At 48.0% G+C, this 15,457-nt stretch overlaps 1 protein-coding gene across 4 annotated transcripts in view; it reads right to left on the minus strand.

Moving 5' to 3' along the window:
• radil (Ras association and DIL domains) overlaps positions 1-15,457 on the minus strand; it is a 73,061-nt gene that overhangs the window by 12,043 nt on the left and 45,561 nt on the right. For all 4 annotated transcript variants that reach the window (XM_045711282.1, XM_045711285.1, XM_045711289.1 and 1 more), the window contains 3 exons: positions 5,056-5,228; positions 2,836-2,986; positions 1,683-2,050 (listed from right to left, as the gene is read on the minus strand). In XM_045711282.1, the coding sequence (XP_045567238.1) occupies positions 1,683-2,050; positions 2,836-2,986; positions 5,056-5,228 (692 nt within the window). The remainder of the gene's footprint in view (positions 1-1,682; positions 2,051-2,835; positions 2,987-5,055; positions 5,229-15,457) is intronic.

A 15,457-nucleotide genomic window follows, 5' to 3' on the forward strand; every position in this document is an offset into this window, starting at 1 on the left:
GTGTGTGTGTGTGTGTGTGTGTGTGTGTGTTGCCTGCAGTGGGCCTCTCTCAGTAACACCAAAGTATAATCCAGCCAGCCGTCCTGACTGACTACTTACTGGTCCTAAAGCCTTAATCTGATTACCATGGCTGTCATGTCTGGGACTTGGCACCGCCTGGTTGGATGTCATGTCTGGGACTTGGCACCGCCAGGGTGGCTGTCATGTCTAGGACTTGGCACCGCCAGGGTGGCTATCATGTCTAGGACTAGGCACCGCCAGGGTAAATGTCATGCCTAGGACTTGGCACCGCCAGGGTGGGTGTCATGTCTAGGACTTGGCACCGCCAGGGTGGATGTCATGTCTAGGACTTGGCACCGCCAGGGTGGCTGTCATGTCTAGGACTCGGCACCGCCAGGGTGGATGTCATGTCTAGGACAAGGCACCGCCAGGGTGAATGTCATGTCTAGGACTTGGCACCGCCAGGGTGGATGTCATGTCTGGGACTTGGCACCGCCTGGTTGGATGTCATGTCTAGGACTTGGCACCGCCAGGGTGGATGTCATGTCTGGGACTTGGCACCGCCAGGGTAGATGTCATGTCTGGGACTTGGCACCGCCAGGGTGGATGTCATGTCTAGGACTTGGCACCGCCAGGGTGGCTGTCATGTCTAGGACTTGGCACCGCCAGGGTGGATGTCATGTCTAGGACTTGGCACCGCCTGGTTGGATGTCATGTCTAGGACTTGGCACCGCCAGGGTGGATGTCATGTCTGGGACTTGGGACCGCCTGGTTGGCTGTCATGTCTAGGACTTGGCACCGCCAGGGTGGCTGTCATGTCTAGGACTTGGCACCGCCAGGGTGGATGTCATGTCTAGGACTTGGCACCGCCAGGGTGGCTGTCATGTCTAGGACTTGGCACCGCCAGGGTGGATGTCATGTCTAGGACTTGGCACCGCCTGGTTGGCTGTCATGTCTAGGACTTGGCACCGCCAGGGTGGATGTCATGTCTAGGACTTGGGACCGCCAGGGTGGCTGTCATGTCTAGGACTTGGCACCGCCAGGGTGGATGTCATGTCTAGGACTTGGCACCGCCAGGGTGGCTGTCATGTCTAGGACTTGGCACCGCCAGGGTGGATGTCATGTCTAGGACTTGGCACCGCCAGGGTGGATGTGTGATCAACATATGCGGCAAGTCTGAGTTCTTGCAGAGGGGGGGCAGTATTGTCTGTGTGCACATCCATGTGTGTGTGTGTGTGTTTGTATGTGAGTGAGTGTGTGTGAGTGAGTGTGAGTGTGTGTGAGTACGTGTGTGTGAGTACGTGTGTGTGAGTAAGTGTGTGTGTGTGTGTGTGTGTGTGTGTGTGTGTGTGTGTGTGTGTGTGTGTGTGTGTGTGTGTGTGTGTGTGTGTGTGAGAGAGAGGATGCCTTAGAGGGCTTTTGTATTTCATGTAACAGATTACTGGTAACTGCTAAAGAACCACAGCTGCTGAGGCACATGGCCCAGATTACTGCAAGGAGTGTGTGTGTGTGTGTGTGTGTGTGTGTGTGTGTGTGTGTGTGTGTGTGTGTGTGTGTGTGTGTGTGTGTGTGTGTGTGTGTGTGTGGAGCGTGTGTGTGTGAGTGTGTGTGTCAGTGTGTGTGAGTGAGCGTGTGTGAGAGAGTGTGGGTGTGTGAGTGTGAGTGTCCATCACGTGACCTACCTGTGCTTGCTGCCAGTCTGCGGCGGTGGTACTAGTCCCGGTGCTCGTGCTCGTTCCAGTCCCGTTAACCGCGGTGTGATTGTGAGTGTGTGAGCTGTTGACAGTGGGGTGTGTGTGAGTGTGTGTGTTGTTGACAGTGGGGTGTGTGTGAGTGTGTGTGTTGTTGACAGTAGGGTGTGTGTGAGTGTGTGTGTTGTTGACAGTGGGGTGTGTGTGAGTCTTTGTGCGTAACCCCCAGAGGAAGTGTTTGACGTAGAGCAGCTGTCTATAGATGCTGTCCTCTATACAGTCACTGTCCAGGTCCACTCTGAACCCCCCGCTGGGGAGGATGATGGGGGGGTGGTTCTCAAAACTCTCCAACAAGTCCACTGGGGGAGGGACACAGCAGACCCGGGGTTAGAATCCACACAGACACAGCAGAGCAGGGGTTAGAATCCACACAGACACAGCAGAGCAGGGGTTAGAATCCACACAGACACAGCAGGAGTTAGAATCCACATAGACACAGCAGACCAGGGGTTAGAATCCACACAGACACAGCAGAGCAGGGGTTAGAATCCACACAGACACAGCAGAACAGGGGTTAGAATCTACATAGACACAGCAGGGGTTAGAATCCACACAGACACAGCAGACCAGGGGTTAGAATCCACACAGACACAGCAGACCAGGGGTTAGAATCCACACAGACACAGCAGACCAGGGGTTAGAATCTACATAGACACAGCAGGGGTTAGAATCCACACAGACACAGCAGACCAGGGGTTAGAATCCACACAGACACAGCAGACCAGGGGTTAGAATCCACACAGACACAGCAGACCAGGGGTTAGAATCCACACAGACACAGCAGACCAGGGGTTAGAATCCACACAGACACAGCAGACCAGGGGTTAGAATCCACATAGACACAGCAGACCAGGGGTTAGAATCCACACAGACACAGCAGACCAGGGGTTAGAATCCACACAGACACAGCAGACCAGGGGTTAGAATCTACACAGACACAGCAGACCAGGGGTTAGAATCCACACAGACACAGCAGACCAGGGGTTAGAATCCACACAGACACCGCAGGGGTTAGATGAACACAGACATGTTAACACATACAGGTATAAACTGATATGTGCTAACCCCCCCCCCCAACAGGTACCTGTCCTGTATATGTATGCCTCATCCTCACTGCTGGGCTGCCAGATAGGAACAGGCCCCATCTCAGCTGTCAACTGGTACTGAGTCAATAGGCCATGCAGCTGAACCGGCTTCAGACTGGGGTGGTCCGCACACAGCACCTTCCAACTCATCTAGAAATATATAGAGAAATATATCAGAATATATAGACCGGCATCAGACTGGGGTGGTCCGCACACAGCACCTTCCAACTCATCTAGAAATATATAGAGAAATATATCAGAATATATAGACCGGCATCAGACTGGGGTGGTCTGCACACAGCCCCTTCCAACTCATCTAGAAATATATAGAGAAATATATACATAAATATATAAGAATATATAGGCTAGCTTCAGACTGGGGTGGGTCTGCACACAGCCCCTTCCAACTCATCTAGAAATATATAGAGAAATATATCAGAATATATAGACCGGCATCAGACTGGGGTGGTCCGCACACAGCCCCTTCCAACTCATCTAGAAATATATAGAGAAATATATCAGAATATATAGACCGGCATCAGACTGGGGTGGTCCGCACACAGCACCTTCCAACTCATCTAGAAATATATAGAGAAATATATACATAAATATATAAGAATATATAGGCTAGCTTCAGACTGGGGTGGGTCTGCACACAGCCCCTTCCAACTCATCTAGAAATATATAGAGAAATATATCAGAATATATAGACCGGCATCAGACTGGGGTGGTCCGCACACAGCACCTTCCAACTCATCTAGAAATATATAGAGAAATATATCAGAATATATAGACCGGCATCAGACTGGGGTGGTCTGCACACAGCCCCTTCCAACTCATCTAGACAGAAATACATACTGAACAAGGGGGGTGCTGAGGAGTATTTCTGTCTGTAATAAAGCCCCTTTGTGGGGAAAACGACTTCTGATTAGCTGAGCCTGGCTCCACAGTGGGTGGGCCTGGCTCCACAGTGGGTGGGCCTGGCTCCACAGTGGGTGGGCCTGGCTCCACAGTGGGTGGGCCTGGCTCCACAGTGGGTGGTCTTATGCCCTCTCAGGCCCACCCGTGGCTGTGCTGTTGCCCAGTCATGTGAAATCCATATATTAGAGCCTAATGAATTTATTTCAATTGACTGATTTCCTTATATGAACTGTAACTCAGTAAAATCTTTGAAATTGTTCCATGTTGCATTTATATTTGTGTTCAGTGTATAAAGACATACAGTATATAAATAAATATATAAGAAAATATAGACACTGGGGTGGTCCACACACAGCACCTTCCAACTAATCAAGAAGTATAGAGAGATAACTATATCAGAATACATAGAGAGATAAATATATCAGAATATATAGAGAGATAAATATCAGAATATATAGAGAGATAAATATATCAGAATATATGGAGAAATAAATATATCAGAATATATGGAGAAATAAATATATCAGAATATATAGAGAGATAAATATATCAGAATATATAGAGAGATAAATATATCAGAATATATAGAGAGATGAATATATGGAGAAATAAATATATCAGAATGTATAGCCACTGGGGTGGTCCACACACAGCACCTTCAAACTCATCTAGACACATATAGAGATAAATATATCAGAATATATAGAGAGATAAATATATCAGAATATATAGAGTGATAAATATGTCAGAATATATAGAGTGATAAATATATCAGAATATATAGAAAAATACACATTTCTTAACCTTTAGGATTATTAAGAGTTGGGGTGAGTTAAAGGCCCAGTGCAAAAAAATAGATTTTTCTGTATTTTATATTTATTTCCACACTGTAAGCTTGGAATAATACTGTGCAAATCAGTAGGATGGAGTTTTGGTCTTCCTGATGATTTAGTTAAGAGACCAATAAGACAGACAGTTCCAAACCTCTCAGCCAATAACAGCTAGTTTTCCGTTTTCCCCTCCCCACTCAGACCACTCCCAGACAGTCCCAAATTCTTGCTTGAGAAACTCCTCTTTGCTAAGAAACTATTTTTTTGTTGACCAATCACAGTAAGGTACTTCATTGTTACCCAGAAATTATTTTATATTGATATAAAAATGGCTGCATTGGACCTTTAAGGTGAGAAAAGGTTAGAGGTCAGGGGTCAGGTGTGTGATGTTACCTGTGTTAGCTTTTGAGGGGGTGTGGCCAGGATGCTGACAGGGTTAGAGGGCAGAGGTCAGGTGTGTGATGTTACCTGTGTTAGCTGCTGAGGGGGTGTGGCCAGGATGCTGACAGCGCTGTTGAACTTGTTGAAGAACTTGTCTGCCAGGTAACTAAGCCCCGCCTTCCTAGTCCACTCTAGAACCATCCTGACACAGGCCTGTACCTGGAGAACCTTAGAGCGCTGGAACCAGCCCCGCGACGGACCTACAGACGCACGCACGCACGCACGCACGCACGCACGCACGCACGCACGCACGCACGCACGCACACACACACACACACACACACACACACACACACACACACACACACACACACACACACACACACACACACACACACACACACACACACAAATAAAAATGCCGTTATTTCCACAGTTATACCAGAACACATTCCACACCTGTCTGGTTAGTCTGTTGTAGAACACATTCCACACCTGTCTGGTTAGTCTGTTGTAGAACACATTCCACACCTGTCTGGTTAGTCTGTTGTAGAACACATTCCACACCTGTCTGGTTAGTCTGTTGTAGAACACATTCCACACCTGTCTGGTTAGTTTGTTGTAGAACACATTCCACACCTGTCTGGTTAGTCTGTTGTAGAACACATTCCACACCTGTCTGGTTAGTCTGTTGTAGAACACATTCCACACCTGTCTGGTTAGTCTGTTGTAGAACACATTCCACACCTGTCTGGTTAGTCTGTTGTAGAACACATTCCACACCTGTCTGGTTAGTTTGTTGTAGAACACATTCCACACCTGTCTGGTTAGTTTGTTGTAGAACACATTCCACACCTGTCTGGTTAGTCTGTTGTAGAACACATTCCACACCTGTCTAGTTAGTCTGTTGTAGAACACATTCCACACCTGTCTGGTTAGTTTGTTGTAGAACACATTCCACACCTGTCTGGTTAGTCTGTTGTAGAACACATTCCACACCTGTCTGGTTAGTCTGTTGTAGAACACATTCCACACCTGTCTGGTTAGTCTGTTGTAGAACACATTCCACACCTGTCTGGTTAGTCTGTTGTAGAACACATTCCACACCTGTCTGGTTAGTCTGTTGTAGAACACATTCCACACCTGTCTGGTTAGTTTGTTGTAGAACACATTCCACACCTGTCTGGTTAGTCTGTTGTAGAACACATTCCACACCTGTCTGGTTAGTCTGTTGTAGAACACATTCCACACCTGTCTGGTTAGTCTGTTGTAGAACACATTCCACACCTGTCTGGTTAGTCTGTTGTAGAACACATTCCACACCTGTCTGGTTAGTCTGTTGTAGAACACATTCCACACCTGTCTGGTTAGTCTGTTGTAGAACACATTCCACACCTGTCTGGTTAGTCTGTTGTAGAACACATTCCACACCTGTCTGGTTAGTCTGTTGTAGAACACATTCCACACCTGTCTGGTTAGTCTGTTGTAGAACACATTCCACACCTGTCTGGTTAGTCTGTTGTAGAACACATTCCACACCTGTCTGGTTAGTCTGTTGTAGAACACATTCCACACCTGTCTGGTTAGTCTGTTGTAGAACACATTCCACACCTGTCTGGTTAGTCTGTTGTAGAACACATTCCACACCTGTCTGGTTAGTCTGTTGTAGAACACATTCCACACCTGTCTGGTTAGTCTGTTGTAGAACACATTCCACACCTGTCTGGTTAGTTTGTTGTAGAACACATTTCCTGACGGAATATTTGTGATCAACTTTTCTCCAGAATTGCGGAGTTCCTAGGGCAGAGAGGGGCTCAGAATCTCTCTCTCTCTCTCTCTCTCTCTCTCTCTCTCTCTCTCTCTCTCCCCCCTGGGAGCACCATCTAGTAGCTAACCAGAACTACATGCACACAGACACACGCACACAGAATTCTGTGCAGAGTTTGGTGTTACTATGGAGACAGAGACCGCAGTCTACCAATCATTACTCTCTATCAGCCTGCTGTACATGTTTGGTGAGGGGTGGGTGAGGTAGTACTCTCTCTCCCCCTCTCAAGTTTTGAGTTAAAAACTTAAAGGAGCTGGTCTGAGGGGAATCTGTGATGTCATTAGCCCCCCCCCCCTTGCTTGAGGAACAATAGCCCCACCCCACTTGTGCCATGTCATGACTAACCTGGACCACCTATTGAGAAAGGAGACTGGAGTAGTCATTAGTGCCACTTTAAGAGGTCCAGCAGCTAATCCCCGTCCAGCCCTCCTCCTCCTCCTCCTCCTTCACCCCCTCCTACCCCACCCCAGGGGTACAGCTCCATCCCCCTTCCGCCCCCCATCCACCCCCTAATAGGCTTATAGTCTGGGAATATGATCATCTGTCCTCACTTCTCTGAGAGACATGACTGAACCTTAACCCCTCAGACACTACAAATACAACACACAAAACCTAGACGTAGTCCTCAGCAGAAATGGTCTTCTGATATAATCTGCTTACAGGTCACAGTTTGTCACAGCAAACACTAACACACAATACCACTCAGCTCTCTCTCTCTGCCTCTCTCTGCCTCTCTCTGCTGCTCTCTGCCTCTCTCTGCCTCTCTCTACCTCTCTCTGCCTCTCTCTGCCTCTACCTCTCTCTGCCTCTCTCTGCCTCTGCCTCTCTCTGCCTCTCTCTGCCTCTCTCTGCCCTGGTTGCTATGGCATCTGACATTGGCTCTACCTGCTGTTACCATGGATACCGTCGCCAGAGAAACATCAATGAACAGAGAGAGAAACAGATACACTACATGGCCAGCAGTATGTGGACTAACTACACTATATATGTGTACACCCCTTCAAGTGTATACAGGTGTATAACATCGAGCACACAGCCATGCAATCTCCATAGACAAACATTTATGGCCTTACTGAAGAGCTCAGTGACGTTCAACGTGGCACCGTCATAGGATGCCAACTTTCCAACAAGTCAGTTGGTCAAATTTCTGCCCTGCTAGAGCTGCCCCGTAGTGACCATGTAGTCTATATATACATTCATACATCTAGTGCTTTCAAACACAGAGAGAGAGACAGAGAGAGAAAAAGGGGGGAGAGAGAGAGAAAGGGGGAGAGAGAAAGAGAGAGAGCGAGAAAGGGGGAGAGAGAAAGAGAGAGATTGAGAGAAAGAGAGAGAGAGAGAGAGAGAGAGAGAGAGAAAGGGGAGAGAGAAAGAGAGGGGGAGAAAGAAAGAGAGAGAGAGAGAGAGAAAGGGGGAGAGAGAAAGAGAGAGAAATAGAGAGAGCGAGAGAGACAGTGAAAGATCTATGTTAGGAAGGTCATCAGCTCTCACCCTACATTGCTTTTAGCTCCCCCATCTTACCCTCCATCCCAGACATCTCTCTTCCTCCCCCATCCCCCCACCCATTAATAAAGACCATCAGAGGAAAAGAGGAGGTGGGAAGGGGAGTGGGAGGTTGTCAAGGACAAATCTAAAGCACGAGTTGCTTTCCTCTCCGCCATCAAAATGCTGACACACACACACACACACACACACACACACACACACACACACACACACACACACACACACACACACACACACACACACACACACACACACACACACACACACACACACACACACACACACACACACACAATTCCTCGTCTAGGGATTTACCCTGACGCAGTCTAATGGGAGTGTGCCTGTCTGTCTGTGTGTTTCTCTCTGTGTGGTAATGGGATAAAAAAAACATTCTGTGGCACCTACAATATCCTTTTGAATGTATTCAGTGGTAATGACCTCCATCTCATCTGATCCATGCTGCAAACCATCTATTCCTCTGACAAACCTTTAGATTAAATAGGGTTTATTTGGACTATTTTTCATTGTTCCTTATTCATGAGGATTCATTTGTTCTCTGTTTCTAAGGTTGAAATCCAAATGTATTTTCCACCTAGATGTCACGTCACAATACTTCGACAAATTACATTGAAACGACATTGATTCAACCAGTTTATGCCGAATGGAATTGTATTTAAGTTGAAGTTTAACCCAAATTTCAATGTTTGGTTGAAATGAGATGGAAACAACACTGGTTGATTACTTTTCGCAAATCCCAAATGTGCTCTACACCTACACTTCACGTCACAAATACATTGACAAATTATGTTGAAACAGCATTGATTCAACCAGTTTGTGCCTAGTTGAATAGTTTCCTCTAGCTACTTGCTCAACTGCCACATCATTCATTACCAGACTGAGGTCTAGTACTTAGAGAATGATCATTCATTACCGGACTGAGGTCTAGTACTTAGAGAATGATCATTCATTACCAGACTGAGGTCTAGTACTTAGAGAATGATCATTCATTACCAGACTGAGGTCTAGAGAATGATCGTTAATTACCAGACTGAGGTCTAGTACTTAGAGAATGATCATTCATTAGCAGACTGAGGTCTAGAAAATGATCGTTAATTACCAGGCTGAGGTCTAGAGAATAATCGTTAATTACCAGACTGAGGTCTAGAGAATGATCATTCATTACCAGACTTGGGTCTAGAGAATGATCGTTAATGCCTATGACCCCAAGAACACAATCTCCACCGTCAAACATGGAGGTGGAAACATTATGCTTTGGGGGTGTTTTTCTGCTAAGGGGACTGGACAACTTCACCGCATCAAACGGACGATGGACTGGGCCATGTACCGTCAAATCTTGGGTGAGAACCTCCTTCCCTCAGCCAGGGCATTGAAAATGGGTTGTGAATGGGTATTCCAGCATGACAATGACCCCAAACACACGGCCAAGGCAACAAAGGAGTGGCTCAAGAAGAAGCACATTAAGGTCCTGGAGTGGCCTAGCCAGTCTCCAGACCTTAATCCCATAGAAAATCAGTGGAGGGAGCTCAAGGTTTGAGTTGCCAAACGTCAGCCTCGAAGCCTTAATGACTTGGAGAAGATCTGCAAAGAGGAGTGGGACAAAATCCCTCCTGAGATGTGTACAAACCTGGTGGCCAACTACAAGAAACGTTTGACCTCTGTGATTGCCAACAAGGGTTTTTCCACCAAGTACTAAGTCATGTTTTGCAGAGGGGTCAAATACTTATTTCCCTCATTAAAATGCAAATCATTTTATAACATTTTTGACATGCGTTTTTCTGGATTTTTTTGTTATTTTGTTATTCTGTCTCACACTGTTCAAATAAACCTACCATTAAAATTATAGACTGATCATTTCTTTGTAAGTGGGCAAACATACAAAATCAGCAGGGGATCAAATACTTTTTTCCCCCACTGTACGTCAAGGCTGAGAAGTGTGTGCTCTCCAAACGAGCCGTCTCCTTCCTGGGTTATCGCATTTCCACCACGGGGGTGTGGATAGAGTGTGACCGCGTTAAGGCCGTGCACAATTGGCTGTCTCTAACCACGGTGAAGGAGGTGCAGCGGTTCTTAGGGTTTGCCAATTACTACCGGAGGTTTATCCGAGGTTTTAGCCAGGTAGCGGCTCTCATTACCTCACTGCTGAAGGGGGGGCCTGTGCGTTTGCGGTGGTCGCCTGAGGCGGACAGCTCCTTCAACAGGTTGAAGGTGCTGTTCACCGAGGCACCCGTGTTGGCGCACCCGGACCCCTCTCTAGCATTCATAGTGGAGGTGGAGGCTGGGGTGGGTGCCGTGCTATCACAGCGCTCAGGTGTGCCGCTGAAACTCCGCCCCTGCGCTTTCTTTTCGAAGAAGCTCAGTTCGGCGGAGCGCAACTATGATGTGGGGGACAGGGAGTTGTTAGCGATGGTAATAGCCTTGAGGGTGTGGAGACACTGGCTTGAGGGGGCTAAGCACCCCTTTCTCATCTGGACCGATCACCGGAATCTGGAGTATATCCGGGCAGCTAGGAGACTGAATCCGCGTCAGGCAAGGTGGGCCATGTTCTTCACCCGGTTTAGGTTCACCATTTCCTATAGACCAGGCTCCCTTAACACGAGGGCCGACACGCTGTCACGTCTCTATGACACGGAGGATCGGCCCATCGATCCTACTCCCATCATTCCGGCTTCTAGGTTGGTGGCACTGGTGGTATGGGAGTTGGACTCGGACATCAAGCGGGCCTTAAGGGAGGAGCCCGCGCCGTCACAGTGTCCCGCGGGCCGCATGTACGTGCTGCTTGGTGTCCGTGATCAATTGATTCGGTGGGCCCACACTCTACCCTCTTCGGGTCATCCTGGTGTAGCGAGGACAGTGCGAGGTCTTAGGGGGAAGTACTGGTGGCCCACCTTGGCTAAGGACGTGAGGTTCTACGTCTCTTCCTGTTCGGTGTGCGCTCAGAGTAAGGCTCCTAGGCATCTCCCGAGAGGGAAGTTACAGCCCCTCCCCGTTCCACAATGGCCATGGTCTCACCTGTCAGTGGACTTCCTGACTGATCTCCCTCCATCTCAGGGGAACACTATGGTTCTGGTCGTTGTGGATCAGTTTTCAAAGTCCTGCCGTCTCCTCCCGTTGCCCGGTCTCCCTACGGCCCTGCAGACTGCCGAGGCCGTATTTACCCACGTCTTCCGGCACTATGGGGTGCCGGAGGACATTGTCTCTGATCGAGGTCCCCAGTTCACGTCCAGGGTATGGAAGGCGTTTATGGTGCGTCTGGGGGTCTCGGTTAGCTTGCCTCCGGTTATCACCCCGAGAGTAATGGGCAGGCGGAGAGGGAGAACCAGGAGGTGGGCAGGTTTCTGCGGTCGTATTACCAGGACCGGCCAGGGGAGTGGGCGAGGTACATTCCATGGGCTGAGTTGGCCCAGAACTCACTTCGTCACTCCTCCACTAACCTGTCACCTTTTCAGTGTGTGTTGGGTTACCAGCCGGTCCTGGCACCATGGCACCAGAGCCAGACCGAGGCTCCTGCAGTGGAGGACTGGTTGCAGTGCTCCAAGGAGACCTGGAGAGCCGTCCAGGAATCTCTGAAGCAAGCCAGTGGACGGCAGAAGAGGAGTGCTGACCGCCTCCGCAGTGTGGCCCCCGTGTTCGTACCGGGGGACAGGGTCTGGCTCTCGACCTGGAACCTGCCCCTCCGCTTGCCCTGCTGGAAGCTGGGGCCGCAGTGTGTGGGGCCCTTCAAAGTCCTGAAGAGGATAAACGAGGTGTGTTATAGGTTACAACTCCCTTCCTATTACCGTATTAACCCCTCTTTTCATGTGTCTCTCTTCAGGCCGGTGGTAGCTGGTTCCCTGCAGGAAAGTGAGGTGCCGGAGGTCCCTCCGCCCCCTCTGGACATCGGGGGCTCCCCGGCGTACAGCTTAAGGGCCATTCTGGACTCGAGACGCCGGGTGAGGGGCCTGCAGTACCTCGTGGACTGGGAGTGGTGCGGCCCGGAAGAGAGGTGCTGGGTACCGGTGGAGGACGTCTTGGACCCGTCCCTGTTGAGGGATTTTCATCGCCTCCACCCGGAGCGCCCTGCGCCTCGCCCTCCGCGTCGCCCTCAAGGCCGGTGTCGGCGCGCTGCGGGAGCCGCGCGTCGGGAGGGGTACTGTCACGACTCCTACCGAAGGTGGCCCCCCTCCTGCTCAGGTGGCGCTCGGCGGTCGTCGTCACCGGCCTACTAGCTGCCACTGATTCCCTTTTTGTTTTCCCCCCTTTTCGTTATTAGGTGCACCTGTTCCTAGTTGGGCTGATTAGCGGGCTTTATTAGCCAGCAGGCCCGCCTGCTCTTTGTGTGGGATTGTTTCTCTGTTTGCTTTGCTTGGTGACACTCTGATTTTGTATTTTGCAGTAGTGCGTGTGTTTGCGCCAACAGTGTTTTGTCCCCTGTGTTTGGGGCACCTTGTTTTGTTGTGCGCTTTGATCGCTGTTTTGGGAAGGCTTGTGTTTTAGCCGTTGTGCTTATTAAAGCCACTACCCTGTATTGCTGCTTCCTGCATTTGATTCCTCCTGTACGACATCCAAGCCTTACAGTATTATTCCACTATGTCAGAGAACACAGTATTATTCCACCATGTCAGAGAACACAGTATTATTCCACCATGTCAGAGAACACAGTATTATTCCACCATGTCAGAGAACACAGTATTATTCCACCATGTCAGAGAACACAGTATTATTCCACCATGTCAGAGAACACAGTATTATTCCACTATGTCAGAGAACACAGTATTATTATTCCACCATGTCAGAGAACACAGTATTATTCCACCATGTCAGAGAACACAGTATTATTCCACCATGTCAGAGAACACAGTATTATTCCACCATGTCAGAGAACACAGTATTATTCCACCATGTCAGAGATGGTAAAAAAAGATTTGATTGATGGATTACTGAACAAAACACACCAACAAAATGGAGGTTTTGAATATAAAGAGGGACTTTATCGAACAAAACGAACATTTATTGTGTAACATGGAGTCTTGGGAGTGCAACCATATGAAGAGCATCAAAGGTAAGTGATTCATTTTATCGCTATTTCTGACTTTTGTTACTCCTCTACTTGGCTGGTTACTGTTTGTAATGATTTGTCTGCTGGGCGATGTTCTCAGATAATCGCATGGTTTGCTTCGCCGTAAAGTCTTTTTGAAATCTGACACCGTGGTTGGATTAACAAGAAGTTAATCTTTAAACCGATGTGTAACACTTGTATGTTTTACACATTTTTATAATGAGTATTTCTGTTTTTGAATTTGGCACTCTGCAATTTCTCTGGATGTTGGCCAGGTGGGACGGTAGCGTCCCACACCCTCTAGAGAGGTTAAGAGATAGATCAAATCTAATTTTATTGGTCACATACACATGGTTAGCAGATGTTAATGCGAGTGTAGCGAAATGCTTGATGGGAGGGGTTGAGTGGGTGGGACTAATAACAACAAGATAACTAATGTAAAATATACTGTGTCTGTAAAATGTATATAGGTTCTGAACTTTAGTGAAACAGCACAGGTAAAAATATATGGGCAAATAGAAATCAAACTGGATGGCGTTCAGAGATAGATGGGAGAGGTTGAGGGTAACTGAAGGATATGATTTAAAAACAAACAAAATATAACTATTGGATCGGATCCCAGCCGGCGACCCAAAACAACAGCGCCGCAGATGGGGCAGACGGAGCGGTCTTCTGGTCAGGCTCCGTAGACAGGCACATCGCGCACCACTCCCGAGCATACTACTCGCCAATGTCCAGTCTCTTGACAACAAGGTAGACGAAATCCGAGCAAGGGTAGCCTTCCAGAGAGACATCAGAGACTGTAACGTTCTTTGTTTCACGGAAACATGGCTCACTCGAGACACGCTATCTGAGTCGGTACAGCCACCTGGTTTCTTCACGCATCGCGCAGACAGAAACAAGCATCTCTCTGGTAAGAAGAAGTGCGGGGGGTGTATGACTTATGATTAACGAGACGTGGTGTGATCATAACAACATACAGGAACTCAAGTCCTTTTGTTCACCTGACTTAGAATTCCTCACAATCAAATGCCAACTGCATTATCTACCAAGAGAATTCTCTTTGATCATAATCACAGTCGTGTATATTCCCCCCCAAGCAGACACATCGACGGCCCTCAAAGAGCTTCATTTGACTTGACTCTATGTAAGCTGGAAACCACATATCCTGAGGCTGCATTTATTGTAGCTGGGAATTTTAACAAGGCTAATCTGAAAACAAGGCTCCCTAAATTCTATCAGCATATCGATTGCGCGACCCGGGCTGGCAAAACCCTGGATCATTGTTATTCTAACTTCCGCGACGCATATAAGACCCTCCCCCGCCCTCCTTTCGGAAAAGCTGACCACGACTCCATTTTGTTGCTCCCAGCCTATAGACAGAAACTAAAACAGGAAGCACCCGCGCTCAGGTCTGTTCAACGCTGGTCCAGACAATCGGATTCCACGCTTCAAGATTGCTTCGATCACACGGACTGGGATATGTTCCGCATAGCGTCGAACAACAACATTGATGAAAACGCTGATTCGGTGAGCAACTTTATTAGCAAGTGCATCGGTGATGTTGTACCCACACAGGGGTGGCAGCATCATGTTGTGGGGGTGCTTTGCTGCAGGAGGGACTGGTGCACTTCACAAAATAGATGGCATCATGAGGTTGGAAAATAATGTGGATATATTGAAGCAACATCTCAAGACATCAGTCAGAAAGTTAAAGCTTGGTCGCAAATGGGTCTTCCAAATGGACAATGATCCCAAGCATACTTCCAAAGTTGTGGCAAAATGGCTTAAGGACAGCAAAGTCAAGATAGTCAAGTAAAATTTGTGGGCAGAACTGAAAAAGCGTGTGCGAGCAAGGAGGCCTACAAACCTGACTCAGTTACACCAGCTCTGTCAGGAGGAATAGGCCAAAATTCACCCAATTTATTGTGGGAAGCTTGTGGAAGGCTACCTGAAACGTTTGACCCAAGTTAAACAATTTAAAGGCAATGCTACCAAATACTAATTGATTGTATGTAAACTTCTGACCCACTGGGAATGTGATTAAGGAAATAGAATCTTAAATAAATCATTCTCTCTACTATTATTATGACATTTCA

The sequence above is a fragment of the Salmo salar genome, chromosome ssa02 (assembly GCF_905237065.1).
Source record: "Salmo salar chromosome ssa02, Ssal_v3.1, whole genome shotgun sequence".
Taxonomy (NCBI): domain Eukaryota; kingdom Metazoa; phylum Chordata; class Actinopteri; order Salmoniformes; family Salmonidae; genus Salmo; species Salmo salar.